This window comes from Diorhabda carinulata, chromosome 4 (genome assembly GCF_026250575.1).
Source record: "Diorhabda carinulata isolate Delta chromosome 4, icDioCari1.1, whole genome shotgun sequence".
Taxonomy (NCBI): Eukaryota; Metazoa; Arthropoda; class Insecta; order Coleoptera; family Chrysomelidae; genus Diorhabda; species Diorhabda carinulata.
Genome location: NC_079463.1, coordinates 2,157,041 through 2,170,716, shown reverse-complemented (window position 1 = coordinate 2,170,716; position 13,676 = coordinate 2,157,041). Strand labels below are relative to the sequence as shown.

General features: G+C 30.9%; 3 protein-coding genes across 3 annotated transcripts; 2 read left to right on the top strand and 1 right to left on the bottom strand.

Annotated features, from left to right (window-relative positions):
• Positions 1–639: 639 nt before the first annotated feature.
• Positions 640–2,623, top strand: LOC130892260 (uncharacterized). Its single transcript, XM_057797539.1, has 3 exons — positions 640–1,242; positions 1,993–2,491; positions 2,598–2,623. Exons 1-3 carry the CDS (start codon positions 829–831, stop codon positions 2,621–2,623), a joined length of 939 nt encoding a protein of 312 aa, XP_057653522.1. The 5' UTR covers positions 640–828.
• On the bottom strand, positions 2,604–3,728 carry LOC130892669 (uncharacterized). Its single transcript, XM_057798187.1, has 2 exons — positions 3,069–3,728; positions 2,604–2,945 (listed from the first exon to the last, which is right to left on the bottom strand). Exons 1-2 carry the CDS (start codon positions 3,311–3,313, stop codon positions 2,807–2,809), a joined length of 384 nt encoding a protein of 127 aa, XP_057654170.1. The 5' UTR covers positions 3,314–3,728; the 3' UTR covers positions 2,604–2,806.
• A 1,003-nt stretch (positions 3,729–4,731) lies between these two features.
• Positions 4,732–13,606, top strand: LOC130892667 (fanconi-associated nuclease 1-like). Its single transcript, XM_057798186.1, has 9 exons — positions 4,732–5,269; positions 6,424–6,681; positions 7,210–7,614; positions 7,790–8,180; positions 9,014–9,133; positions 10,141–10,584; positions 10,640–11,183; positions 11,250–11,361; positions 11,419–13,606. Exons 1-9 carry the CDS (start codon positions 5,035–5,037, stop codon positions 11,742–11,744), a joined length of 2,835 nt encoding a protein of 944 aa, XP_057654169.1. The 5' UTR covers positions 4,732–5,034; the 3' UTR covers positions 11,745–13,606.
• The last annotated feature ends 70 nt before the right edge of the window (positions 13,607–13,676 follow it).

Sequence of the window (13,676 nt, the reverse complement as noted above, 5' to 3'; positions counted from 1 at the left end):
AAGTGATCCCGAGAAACACGTGGAAATTATTTTCAGAATTTTAAGTTTACTTTATATATGTACGATAATCTAATTATTTAAAAAATACGTGTAAGTTCGGTTCTGTCTAACCAATTTTTATTAACTTGATGTTTTCTATGAATGAAATCATTCGGTGACAGGTGGATAAACAGCAATTTCAGTTTAATTATGTCATTTAAATACTTCGTATTGCCTGTCGTATTCTTTCATTATCATATATTATCATTTCTTGTCTTTTATTCAAATTCATCAAGATAAATCACAAATATCTAAAATATACGAAACAACGCCCTCTAGCAGTCACGTTGCTAATTAAATTGTTTAGAATTTATATTTTGTAGTTCTGGACAAACGCTCTTTCAAACAACAAGTTTATATAAACTTTACTTTGCTGTCGTTAACCTAAAACTTTTATTTTTTTTTTTTCAACGTGTGTACTGCTTTTTATTTTCGTAATATTTTTGTGATTTTATTTATAATTAGATATTTATGGACGATATATTCATCATTAGTTTTTTATTGGGAGCAATAGACAAAATCACGTGACAAACGCAAACGAATAAACGAATGTGATTGGCTCTTTTTTGTGACTACGAAAGTTGCTACTAAAGCAGAGCATACACGGTCAATAAAACTGACAGTAGGTATTGATAAAAGTACTGAAGGTGCCCTTCTTCAGTATTTTCTGTGATTACACGATCATTATTACTGAAAGTATTACTGATGTTCGTTTAATTCACACGGTCATTATTACTGTCAATATTATTCGTCAGTTCCCGCTTTCCATCCTTTAGTAGATAACTTAACATGGATAGAGCCTGTTTGGCAATAGTTATAGCTTCTGCTGTTGTAAAAAAAAGAAAAAAAAGAAGAATATGGGTTAAGGATTGGCTGTTGGAAAGAGACAGGTACACCCATTTAAACCTATTGAATGAAATAGTAGTTAAAAATCCTGCAGATTTCAAAAATTATTTTCGAATGAGTGAAACAACGTTTTTAACTTTATTGGACATGGTTTCACCTCATATTAAAAAGCAAGACACTAATATGAGACAAAGTATCAGTCCAAAAGAGCGACTCGCTGTTACTTTGCGATACCTGGCGACAGGAAGAAATTTTGCTGACCTCAAGTTCTCAGCATTGATTTCCCCAGCAGCAATTAGTTCAATGATAATTGAAACATGTGAAACTCTCATCTATGTGCTTCGAGATTATATCAAGGTAAGTTGAACAAAAAAATTCAATTAGTAAAATATTTTATTAGTATGTATAGGCATTTATACACTTTACAAAATTTTATTTTATTCAGAAAATGTATGATAGTAGTCCTTCAAGTTATTTTTTGATGAAATGCCGTTATCATCGATTGGATCATAATTGTTATTATTGTTTAAAATCATAATTTTTTGGGGGGAAGTGGTGGTGGTAGAAGGGACATGGACTGGACTAGGAAGGGTTCCGTTCAGTATTTGGGAAGGATTTGATGAATGGAGGCAGGAAGATTGCGGCTCGTTGATTTTAACGGAGTTGTGATGCAGATTCCCCATTGTAGCCTCAAATAAAATGTCGTTTATGGCCTTTTCGGCAAGTATTTTTTGGGACGCATCCAAATTTTGCAATTTTGTAGCCCAAACTTTCGCTAAGTTAAGATTGTAATCTCCTTCTTTTTCCTTGGTCAGGTACTCACACGCTAAATTCAGCAAATCTGATTGTTTATTACATTTTTTTTGTTTTTTGGATTTTCTGTTGTAATTTATTGAAGTCGAAGGCTGAGTGATAACATCGTCCTCTGGAATTATGTTTGTAGTTTCTTGAGCCTAAAAAATAAAACAAGAGTTAAAAAATTCCTCGATGTTCATATTTCATGCTTTAAAAATGATTGACATTCTTTGTAACTAATTACAGCAAATTTTTATTACTACTAATAATAACAATCTTATTATTATTTAAAAAATATTTTTTTTTTTACAGCTTCCCTTAACAGAAGAGGAATGGTTATTAACTGCAGCAGAATTCAGCAAGAACTGCCACTTTCCTACTTGTCTCGGAGCTCTTGATGGAAAGCATATCGCCATAAAAAAACCGGCTAATACCTCCTCTCTGTATTATAATTATAAAGGACACTTTAGCATTGTTTTAATGGCATTGGTCAATGCAAATAAGGAATTTATAATGGTGGATGTAGGAGCTAATGGTAGGATCTCCGACGGTGGGGTCCTCTTTTATACAAAATTTTGGGATTTGTTTCTAAAAAAGCAATTGCATATTCCACCTCCCACAAAGTTACCAGGTTCAGAGGATTATTTTCCTTACGTTTTTGTGGCAGATGAGGCCTTTGCTTTGCATTGCAACCTTATGAAACCATACCCTCAAAAAAAATGTACAAAGGAGCAAGATACTTTCAATAAACGACTGTCCACAGCTCGATGTGTAGTCGAAAATGCCTTTGGCATTCTCGCATCAAGATTTGGTGTGTTTCAAAAGCCAATAAATCTTGGTCCTGACAAAGCAACAAAAATTACACTAGCATGCTGCTATCTGCATAATTACTTAAAAAAGGAATCTCTAAACTTTAGTGCACAAAACGAAATTGAAAGCATAGATGTAGGGGCTAGTCTTCGTGAAGAACATAGTAGGAATGCAAGCGACGCAAAATCCACAAGGGATAAATATTGTACATATTTTAATCTTACATAATAATTTGTCATAATACTTTTGCAAATGTTAATTTTTTATTTCAAAAAATTTAATACTGAAATTTATGGTAAAAACCAAACAATCAAAATCATACCTGTTCCTCTTCCTCGTTTTCCACATCAATCGACGAGTGGGTTTCGAATGGCTGCTCGATTTTATCAAGAAATTGAAGAGCATAAAATACCCATGACGACGGAGTGTAAATGTCTTCGGTACCACATCCAGACCTTTAATAACATAATAAATTCATTTCATATTTTCTTTTTTATATAATTATTATAAAAACAACTATACCTAATGCCTAAATAAAATTTTACTAAGAAAATCAAAATGTTGGTATATATTCTCACCTTTTCGAAGATTCAATTTTCTTAAGTTCTTTTCGAAAATTTGATCTTAATGTATTTATTTTTTTCCTGACATCGGAAATTTCCGCGTTAGGTTTTATTTTTTTGTACAAAGGCAATAATTTATTTAAGGCTTCCATCCTTTTATTTTTTTTCATGTAATTTGGATCTGTGGAGCTCCACAATTCGGGCATGGATTCAAAAGTATGAATAAATAATTTAAGATCTTCGTCCATATTATCCTCCATCTGCAAATTATTTAACAAAATGTAAATGAAGTTATGATTAATATTTTCGTTATTAACCCTCCGAGTACCATGGGGTCCTTTTGGGACCCAACACTTTTACGAGAATTTAACTTTCTCTGCTGTATGACCTTTGTAAACTCCGTTTTAAAATATTGTTTCTTCAGAAAATACAAGAAAAAACAAGTTGCACCTTTTATTTATTTTTGGGCATAAGTTAAAAGATGAGTAAACTTGAAGGTAAAATTCATTATTAGCATTCAAAAACATGTGAAAGTACCAAGTTTCAACTTCCTATTCAATAACCCAAGATTTAAAATGGAAAAAAATATTTGGGGTCCAAAAAGGACCCCTGTGGTACTTGACTTTCATGAGGACCGTGGTACCCAGAGGGTTAAATTCACAGTATTTTAAAAATAATCTTGTACTTACTTTGGATGCACGAGTTTTTGCACAATTTAATAACTGAGGAAGATAAATTTATCGTAATTAAACTTAATTTAACTTAATTTAAATAACGTAATTTAACTTAAATTCGTAAGAAAATAAGCAGGCTTCACGTTTTCAGAGAAAATAAACGGCAACTCTACAAAAAGCAAACCAACGTCGAACTCCAAGATTTCATCAATTAGATGGCACGTGTTTTCACACCCTAAACCCGCCTCATTACTGAAGAATGAAGCAAACCCGGCCACACGGTCATTATTACTGTCAGTATCCCCACTACTCGGCGACCAGAACTGAGGAATGAATGGATTGAAGCATCAATCTTCAGTACCCTCTTCAGTACTTCAATACCTCGGATTACACGATCAGTATTACTGACAATATTTTTCGATACTGTCAGTATTATTGACCGTGTATGCTCTGCTTAACAGTCGACGGTAAAAGTTTAGTAAAGTTTTATTTATGTTAAGAGTACCCAACGGCAACTATGAATGCTCATATGCATGTCAATATTTTTAATTTTGTAACAGCAAATCTTCGGCCTTTTTATATGAATTTTTTCATGACAAGGCTCTCACCTCTTATTTGAAAAAATAGACTGAAAGTTGAGAAATCAAAATGACCAGAATTTGTTGAAGAATTCGATTAACGTATATAAAAGTTGCTTTTTTAATTTTATATTTATAAATACGCCATCAAATGTTGGACCTCTAAAATTCTGAAAATAATTATCACGTGTTTCAGGCTCTTTTCCCTTGAAACTTGATTGCGCGGCTATTTAGTTTATTCTTAGTGGCCTATATCAAATTGTTTACCAATAGATAATCCTTTATAAAAAAATGTTTATATATATATATATATATATATATATATATGAATGATAATAAAAAATGAACAGTCATATATATGATAAATCTCTTGTCAAACATTATTATCGAAAATATACAAAATAGCGCCATCTTACTTATTGGCATAAACTAAAACGTGTTTTTATTTTCATTGCCACAAACATAACCTGAAGTGATACAATGGAATAAAAATAAATATTTTTTAACGCGCAACACTCGCAAAAATTTAATTATTTTTTATTTTATTCATTTAGTACGTTTTGAGGAGTGGTATTTAATCAAATTGATCACTAATTTATGCGACAAATGCATTATACAAATAGTTTTAATCTTTGCAATTTGTTATCAAATGCAAGATACTGGAAAATGACTCAGTTCTGCAGATAACATTATATTGTGAACAAGTTATAAGTATAGTATAAAAATTCAATGCCTAAAAACCATACTAAATTCAAAGCTCCTACTGATGGTTTAATTCAAATGAATATATCTTCAGCTATTGAAAATTTGAAACGAATGAATGATAACAAATGGCGAAAAAAAACAAAAACCATCACTCCAATTTCTTCGAATGATAGAAACAAGGAGAATAATAATGGGGCCGACATAGGGGAACCACAACTTGCTTTCAACATTTGGTCATCCGATGATGAGGAATTTGAAGGTAAGGAACTTATTAATAATTTAATAATTGATATTTATTAACTTCTTTAATATAAAAAAACACTGCTCACGAATTATCTCTTTTGATTTTATAGAAATAATATATAAATATAGGTTACTTTTTTAAAATAGAAATTCAAAAAGTTGTGGAAACATCTTATCTCTGATTATTTCATGCCCATATATATATATATTGACTTCAATCGTACAAGATATCCTAACTTTAATTTTCCAAAGTTTACCAAGGCAGTAATTATTTATAGAAACTTTTGAATTTATATATCAATATCTAGCATATGCGGACGACATAGTACTCATGGCAAGATTCAGAAAAGACCTTGCAACTTTATTTAAGCTACTGGAAGAGAAGGCAAGAGAATATGACCTGGTAACCAACAAGAAAAAACAACATACAAGGTAATAAAAGACAATGAGAAAACTGGTATAATAGAAGGCAGTAAAGCAGCAGGAATGGTATCAGAACAAGAACAAATAGAGAACCGTGGGAATTGTGTAAGCACCCAAGTATAATCTATTTAATAAAGGCATAAAGAGCGAGATGATTGGGACATATGGGGAGAATGACAGAATATAGTTGGGTAGAATGAATGCTATGTGAGCAAAAAGAAGAGGAAGACCAAGGAAAAACCAGCTGGAGGTAGTTAGAAGAAATTTGGGAGCAGTAGGAGTGAGAGACTGACAAAATGAGGCAAAAAACAGAGAAATGAAAAGATACCAATATGGGATGGTACTCAAATGAAAGTAATTGTTATTTTTGGGGATATCAGAGTTTGGTAAAAGTCATGCTTAGATTGGAAAATAGGGTGAAATAATATTTTACACCGTTTATTAATTATTATAACTTTATATTTGCTAAAACAATTGGATAACTGCCAAAAAACTCCTTCCACATATGGTAAGGATAAGTATTTCACATATTGATGTTTAAGATCTTTTTTGTTTGATAGATAAATTTGTTTGATGATTATAATATCCTTATTTTGAGGACTAATTTCTATTTTGCTTATGAGTTTCTTCATCGCTTATTAAAAGCATTCACAAATTCATATGTTTAAAATTGAATTAATGATATAATTTAGGCGTTTTTTCACTCTTGAATGACGTTTACAGATAATAGAGATACACTTGTTACAGATAAGTCCGGGCAAGATCCAAATCAAACTTTCCATAAAAAAGAAAACCAATCAACTATTGCAAATACTTCCAATGTAAACAATACTAGTATTGAGAAAAATATTAACATTATTCAGAATATATCTTTACCTTCAAATGATTCTATGATGGCTAATACAAAAAAAGCAGTTTCCAGCAATATACAACAAAAGGATCCAAAAAATAAAGCAAATATATCGATTCGAAGGACTACTGCAAGTGACAAAGGTCTAAAGTCAGGTAATTTCTACAGCCTAAAAATAATAAGAAAAAAAACTGCCTTATAGTTAGTATGGACTGATTAAGATGTAGATTGGATGTTACATTACCCTGCAACCTTCAGGTTTATTAAGCCTCCTACCAAAGTTGTTTTCAACATAACCCATCTTTCAAATCCAAAGCTCTAATCGGTGATGGTTGTAAGGAGGTTAGATCTTTGTACCTGCAATAGCAGAGCTTTCCGGAACTAAGTGGATGACTTTTTTGTCAGTAGCATTTTCCTTCACCAAATAAAGGCTTCTAGCCAATAAATTGCGTTCTTGTTTTTTTTTATGATCAGTATATTGACGTTTAGTTCCTTGATGATCATTTCAGAAAGTTTTTTAAGAACTAACATGTTGGCACTTTATACATTTAATTTTTGATCATACTTTAGTATTTATTAGGCAATCTAGAATAAAGTTACATTACTTTTTGAGCACACTGTATATGAATTTGTATTAGATTTTTCTTCGTGATGAAAGTAATATATACAATTATTTATTATAGGTTACAGTAAAACAAATGAAATCCCATTAACATCTGCTAAGAGCCCAGGTCCTCAATCTCCTAAGAGTCCAAGTTCTCAATCTCTTAAGACCTCATCTTCTCTATCTCCTAAGAAAGAAGAGAAAAAAATGAATCCTGATTTTCTAAAAGTTATGAATGGATTGATATCTGAAGTATTGAACTCGACTCATTTATCTTTTATACTGAGTGAACAAGAAAAAAAAATTTTTAAAACAATAATAACAAGTCGTCAAGAATATCAATATGTTTGTTATAAACTTTATATGTTAACATGGAAGTGGCGAAATCTATTCAAGTTTTGTGAAGAAATTAATTGTCGTTTAAAAGATAAAGAAATTATTGATTTGTTTCAATTAATGGTACAAAACGACATTATTGACACGGGTAAGTAATAATTTTTATATAATATTATCAAAAAATATCCAGTTTCACACTTGTTGTACACTATATTTTTCCTACGAACTAAATGAGTTATAATTTCACTCTGGTGTGTAATGTGTAACTTCATTTTTTTTCATTATGTACTTATTATGTAATTTTTTGTAAAAAAAAATCACAGACTGGAAAAAAGAAGATGTTACTACTCTGTTGAATATATTACCGCATTCAGAAGTTAAAGATATCTGTTCGAAGATGGGAATACTTGGAAAAACGAAAAAAGATATGATGACAAATTTGATGCAGCATTGTAACAAACAAAAGACGTTACCATTCTGCAAGTCCTCGAAAGAAATTGTACTGGAAAAGATAATGAAAAAATTGGGAGAATATGTTATGAGGATTAAGGACACTTACAAAAATGCTTTTTACAATATATTTGTATTGGGTACTTTTACAAATTCGAAGCTCCAAGATAGAAATCAATATTTCAGAATCATACAGGAATCAGATTTTCCTGATTATACCATTCAAGATCACATTGTGTTTTACACAAGGAATGATTTCGAAAAGTAAGTTTGCCAATTATGTTTTTAACGGTTACAGTTTTTTTTGGGGGGCTTAACTAATTTTTAAAATATCTTTTAATGAATTCTAGCAACTTATCAGGGTTATTGGTGATTTAGTTTGATACTATTATGAAGATATATCTTAATATTGAGCTCAAGTATGAATTCGAAGTTGGTCTACTGACAGCATCATAGAAACTTTAAATCCAAATTCAGTTTTTCCTTAGTACAAAATAATCTGCTATCATGTAACTCCAGGTTAAAGCCTCTTCTACATACATTATCCACTCAAATTATAAAGAATTGAGTAAAACTGAATTTTTTTCACAAGTTTATGTGATGTAAATTTTAAAATTCTTCAAAAACCTTCATTTTTTCAAAATACTCTTTGTGGAAATAATTTTTTTTTCTATTGAACACTTGAAAAGCTTGATTTTATTACCCAATCCTCTTAAATGTCCATTATCGAAACTCTCAACTTTGACAACCCTGTTCAAGAACAACAAGCTAATACAGCAAAAATACTGAGAATCTGGAATTTGCTAGCAATTTGTGATATAAATTTGAAACTTCCCCCAAAACCTCCATTTTTTCAAAATACTCTTCATGGAAAGCATTTTTTTGTATCAAATACTTGCAAAGCTCAATTTTATTAAAGAATCTTTTTATATATCCATTAACGAAACCAATATTCTGCCCTTTTTCTTATATTTTCAAATTCTGTCAAGTTTGACAACCCTGTTCAAGAAAAGGAGAAGTTGATTGATTTCCAAAATGAGGAAGTGAATGGGTTAATTTTTCAAATAAATTTCTAAATATTTTTTTATATATTTCAGTTATACCAAAGCATGCGCAAATCGAGAAGAATTTGAATTGTTAACAGTATCCAAGGATATGGAGAGGATGTACCATATGGGTAAAGACATTATCAACATGTTGAAGAACATCCTATCAAAGTAAGTATTTGTGTGAATTATTATTAATATAATTGAAAAAGTTTTTTTAATTTCTCTTTTGAACTATCTTCTTCTTGGAACTTCTTGCACGTTAAATGCTATGAAACAAAACTGTGTGTTTTGGTCTTATAGCTAGTTGTCTTCCAACATTTTCCTTAGTCTTCTAAAACAATCTTGGTCATCTGCTATACCTCCTAATTGTCTTTCAACATTTTCTTGAGTCTTCTGAAGCAATCAAATGATTTAGATCTTACAACAACAAAGACTGATACATGATACGGGAACAATTTAGATCTAGTTCAGTGGTTGAACTCTGGTGTCCTCTCCAGCTCTCTTTTCAAACATTTCAATCCTGATTGAGCCTTTTTATCTCTTCTAATTTCTCTTGTAAACCCTTTTACACCCTCTAAACATCTTCTTCTTGGAACATAATGGATGTTAAATGCTATTAAACAAAACTGTATGTTTTGGTCTTATAGTTAGTTGTCTTCCAACATTTTCCTCAGTCTTCTGAAACAATCTTGGTCTTCTGCTATACCTCCTAGTTGTCTTCCAACATTTTCTTGAGTCTTCTGAAGCAATCAAATGATTTAGATCTTACAACAAAGACTGATACATGATACGGGACCAATTTAGATCTAGTTCAGTGGGTGCACTCTGATGTCCTCCTCCAGCTCTCTTTTCAAACATTTCAATCCTGATTTAGCCTTTTTATCTCTTCTTGTTAATACTTTTACATCCTCTTGGAACTTTTTGGGCCTTAAATGCTAAAAAGTAACAATGTATGACTTGGCTGCAGGTTGGTATTGTTCTCTAGCTCTCCATTTATTTCTGTCCTACTTTAACATTTGTACATTTTCCTATTCTGAGATTATTTTATTTTGAGTCCCTTCACATACTTTTTTTGGTTTTTGTTTAAATACTGAGTCTTGATACGGGACTAATTATTTCATATACAGATATGTATTTGAATTTTTTTGGTGTAAAAACTTTTTAATTTTTTTAAGTGACAATGATGACGATAGATTTCAAGAGGCGCCACATTTGAAACGATTTACAGCTGTAGAAGTATATAAGAAATTATTAACTAAAATATGTAATGCTTTGAAAAAACATCATTTCGAAGATGTACATGAATGGCTGAAATATTTAATTGAAACCTTTCCGAAATCGCATAGATTAGCCGATTGGTATTATGATTTATCCATACTTAATGAAACTAATTGGAAAAACCCGGAAGGTGCTGCAAATGTCATAATCCAAGTACTCGAATTGGAAAAAGAATATTTGACCGAAACACAAATTCAACAATTAGTAGAAAAGGGAAGACAATTGAAGAAAGCGAAAGGTGTAAGTCAATTGAATCATGATATCATTGTGAAATTATTACCCGTCGTAGCCGACTTGGATGACTTCCCTCAGGTTACAATCGACGCACCAGCTATAAGAGGGTAAGACATATAAAAACATCGAATAACTAATTAATATAATTTATTGTATTTTTAGAAAGCCTGGTAGAAAGCGACACTATCCAGTGCAAAATAGTGATGGAAGTAAAGAGTACAAATCTGTTGAACAAATAGCTCTAGAATATTACGAAAGATGCGGGTTTCATAGTGGAGAACACTGTGAAGGATCCATTATCTTGGCTACGTTTACCCTATTTTTTTGGGACATCATCTACAATCCTGATATTGTCGTTCCTGGAACGTTTTTATCGCGTTACCAACAATTTCCTTTGGACATGTATTCCACTTATTTTTATGTACACAGAAAAGAATTGATCGATAAAAGATTAAGAGATTTAGCTGAAAATTGGTCGGATCAACATACTCTTGATTTTGTTACTGAAAATTGGATAAAATATTCTCACAAATCTGGATTGACCAATGTAGCTAACTATATACCAAACAAAGAACGTTTGAACAACATCGTTTGTTGTATAGGAAGAAAATTGTTATCTGGTATCTATCAAAGATTAGTCAAAGATCTTGGGCAGTTCAAAAGCGGAATGCCAGATTTACTAGTTTGGAATAAACATGACGAAAAGGTTGGATTTTTGACCTTTCAAAGTTCATTTTTTCATTTCTAAAACGTTTCTATCCTTATATTTTAGGCTAAATTTATAGAGGTCAAAGGGGAAAATGATAAACTGTCTGTTAAACAAAAGTTGTGGTTAAAATATCTGAAATCAATTGGTGCAGATGTTGAAGTTTGTCATGTACATAGTAAGCAATTTCTCAAATCGATTTTTTTTTCTTTTCAATTCTTAGTTTTACTTTTAGCAATTGGATCAAAGAAAAAATTAAAAACGACAATAAAAAATCAATCGAAAATAAAAAATGATGATGCTAGTTTTTCAAAATCTTGTATAAAGTCAACTCCAAGAAAGAAGAAAAGATGCAATAGTGAAGATTCGCTTAGTTATTTTGAAACTCCTCCTTCATCTCCGGTTCCTAGGAAGAAAAAAATTGTGAAAAGGAAATCGGAAAATAATGTGACTCCTTCACCGAAGAAGATAATTACAATTTCATCTAGATCTGGTGAAATTACAAAAAAACAAATAGTTGCTATCGATAGCAGTGTGTTTGAGAAAATAACGATAATGTAATTCGAAAAATTTTCAGGTATTTCTGAAATTGTGGGGATTATGATGCTCATATTGGTCACAAAATAGCGTTATTTCATCCTACAGTTTTATATTCTATATATAAAAGCTGACGATCAGTTGTTTCGATTTACAAAAAGGTATTAAACTGCAAATCAGGTATATCGGAGGTCTCAAATACATATCAGAAAGATAATAAATAGCAAGAAATATATTGAAACTGGTCTTAGTATGTTTTCCACTCTTCAGGAGTTTAATGGGTAATACTGAGTTTTTAAACTTTATATCAGATGCAAAATCTAATACAGAGTTATAAGCATGAGAGGAATTTTCAGCACTACCATCAACTTTTCGTCGTAGCTATTGATCTGAAACATAAAAATCAAGTATTTTCTTAATGTTTGAACTAAAAGCAAGATAAGTACGTGGTGATTTAAAAAAATATCAAATTTTAACAAAATGGCGGAAGTTTGAAAAAATAATTTTTTTTCTATTTAAAAAATTATGTAAAATCGGTCGTAAAACAAAAAGTTTTTGATTTATTAATAAGTAGGTCCCTAGAAAATGATGTCTGTCAAAGTTTTTTATTAATAGAATTAAAATTGACAGAATAATTGAAGTGGTAGTGTTGAAAAAAATTTGAAAACGGTTCGACAAGCGTGATGCAACGGTCAAAATGACGCTACACCAATACACTAACTCAAAGACAGTCCCTAATCTCAATAGTGCCATCCATAGTTAGCCGTGTATACTATTTACTGGTAAAAATAATTATTAAGGGATATCTACGGCGGGTAAGCATATCGGAACGTCGCATTCTACCGACCGCGCAGTGTGATACCTAGCGTCTAATGCTCATAACTCGAGAATATATTTTTTTTTCGAAAAATCATTCGAGCACCATACCATTTTAGCTAAAAAGAGGTTATTTTACAATGGTGTTACTCCTCAATACTAAAGCTAAGAGTAGTTTTCTATTTTTTCTTTGTTTACTTTGATAATTCGTTCTGTTCACTACGACTACTTATTATAAATTGAAATAAACTTCCAAAAGTTCTAGAAAAATAGACCTTCCTATAGATTGTTCGAAAGAAATAATGTAAACAAACCGCCTGCTATAAAAACAAAGATCAAACGAATTCCGGGTATTTCATCAAAGGCGGCGCATTCGCCGCATTTTAGAATTCTATTATATCCAAACAGGGCGGAGATGAGTTTGTAATTATACTAAAACTGTATTCACCTGCAAATTAATGCATGTAATATTTTCAATTGATTTATTTTTGTCTTATCAGTTTTTAGGGAGTATAATGAAATACCAGATGTGGAATTTGTTCTAGAACATCTGAAAATTCATTTAGTTTCAGGTTTTAATATGCAGGCGTTTCAGGTACATGATAATTTTTCTCTTCTCATCGGTATTCAACTGATTTCAAAATTCTTCTCCACGGGTTGCGATTTTGTATTTTTGCGCTTCAATTTGGTATTACATCTCTGATATCATTCACAAATACCTCCAACTTTTTTTTGTTTTGTCTCCCCCTCTTGTTACTACTTATGAGGAAGGACAAAAAACTCATGACACCGTTGGAAACAGTACTACCGGTGATTCTAATGCGTTTGAATTTGATTGTATTGTGATGAAAAACATGGTATTCCATAGAATAACCTGTATATTAAATTTTTATTGTTTTAAAGATTTGAGAAAAATTATTTTTAGAGTCAGTTCATACTTTTCCGGCAACTTTTTACATTTTGTTTACTATAATATTGAATATATATTTTAATGTTTATATTTATAAGGAATGTGTATTTGAATACTTTTATATTATAATATTCGTTAACAATAAAACATACAAACCTGATTTTTTCCTTATTTTGATATCCTCAGTAGTTTTTTGATATTATCAATGTTTTATTAAGGAATTGAAAAAT

Coding starts and splice junctions, on each gene's coding strand:
- LOC130892260 (XM_057797539.1), top strand. CDS start 829: ATGGATAGAGCCTGTTTGGCAATAGTTATAGCTTCTGCTGTTGTAAAA. Junction 1,243..1,992: donor TGCTTCGAGATTATATCAAG/GTAAGTTGAACA, acceptor TTTTTTTTACAG/CTTCCCTTAACAGAAGAGGA. Junction 2,492..2,597: donor CATTCTCGCATCAAGATTTG/GTGTGTTTCAAA, acceptor TCTAAACTTTAG/TGCACAAAACGAAATTGAAA.
- LOC130892669 (XM_057798187.1), bottom strand. CDS start 3,313: ATGGAGGATAATATGGACGAAGATCTTAAATTATTTATTCATACTTTT. Junction 2,946..3,068: donor AAAATTGAATCTTCGAAAAG/GTGAGAATATAT, acceptor ATGTTATTAAAG/GTCTGGATGTGGTACCGAAG.
- LOC130892667 (XM_057798186.1), top strand. CDS start 5,035: ATGCCTAAAAACCATACTAAATTCAAAGCTCCTACTGATGGTTTAATT. Junction 6,682..7,209: donor TGACAAAGGTCTAAAGTCAG/GTAATTTCTACA, acceptor TATTTATTATAG/GTTACAGTAAAACAAATGAA. Junction 9,134..10,140: donor TTGAAGAACATCCTATCAAA/GTAAGTATTTGT, acceptor AATTTTTTTAAG/TGACAATGATGACGATAGAT.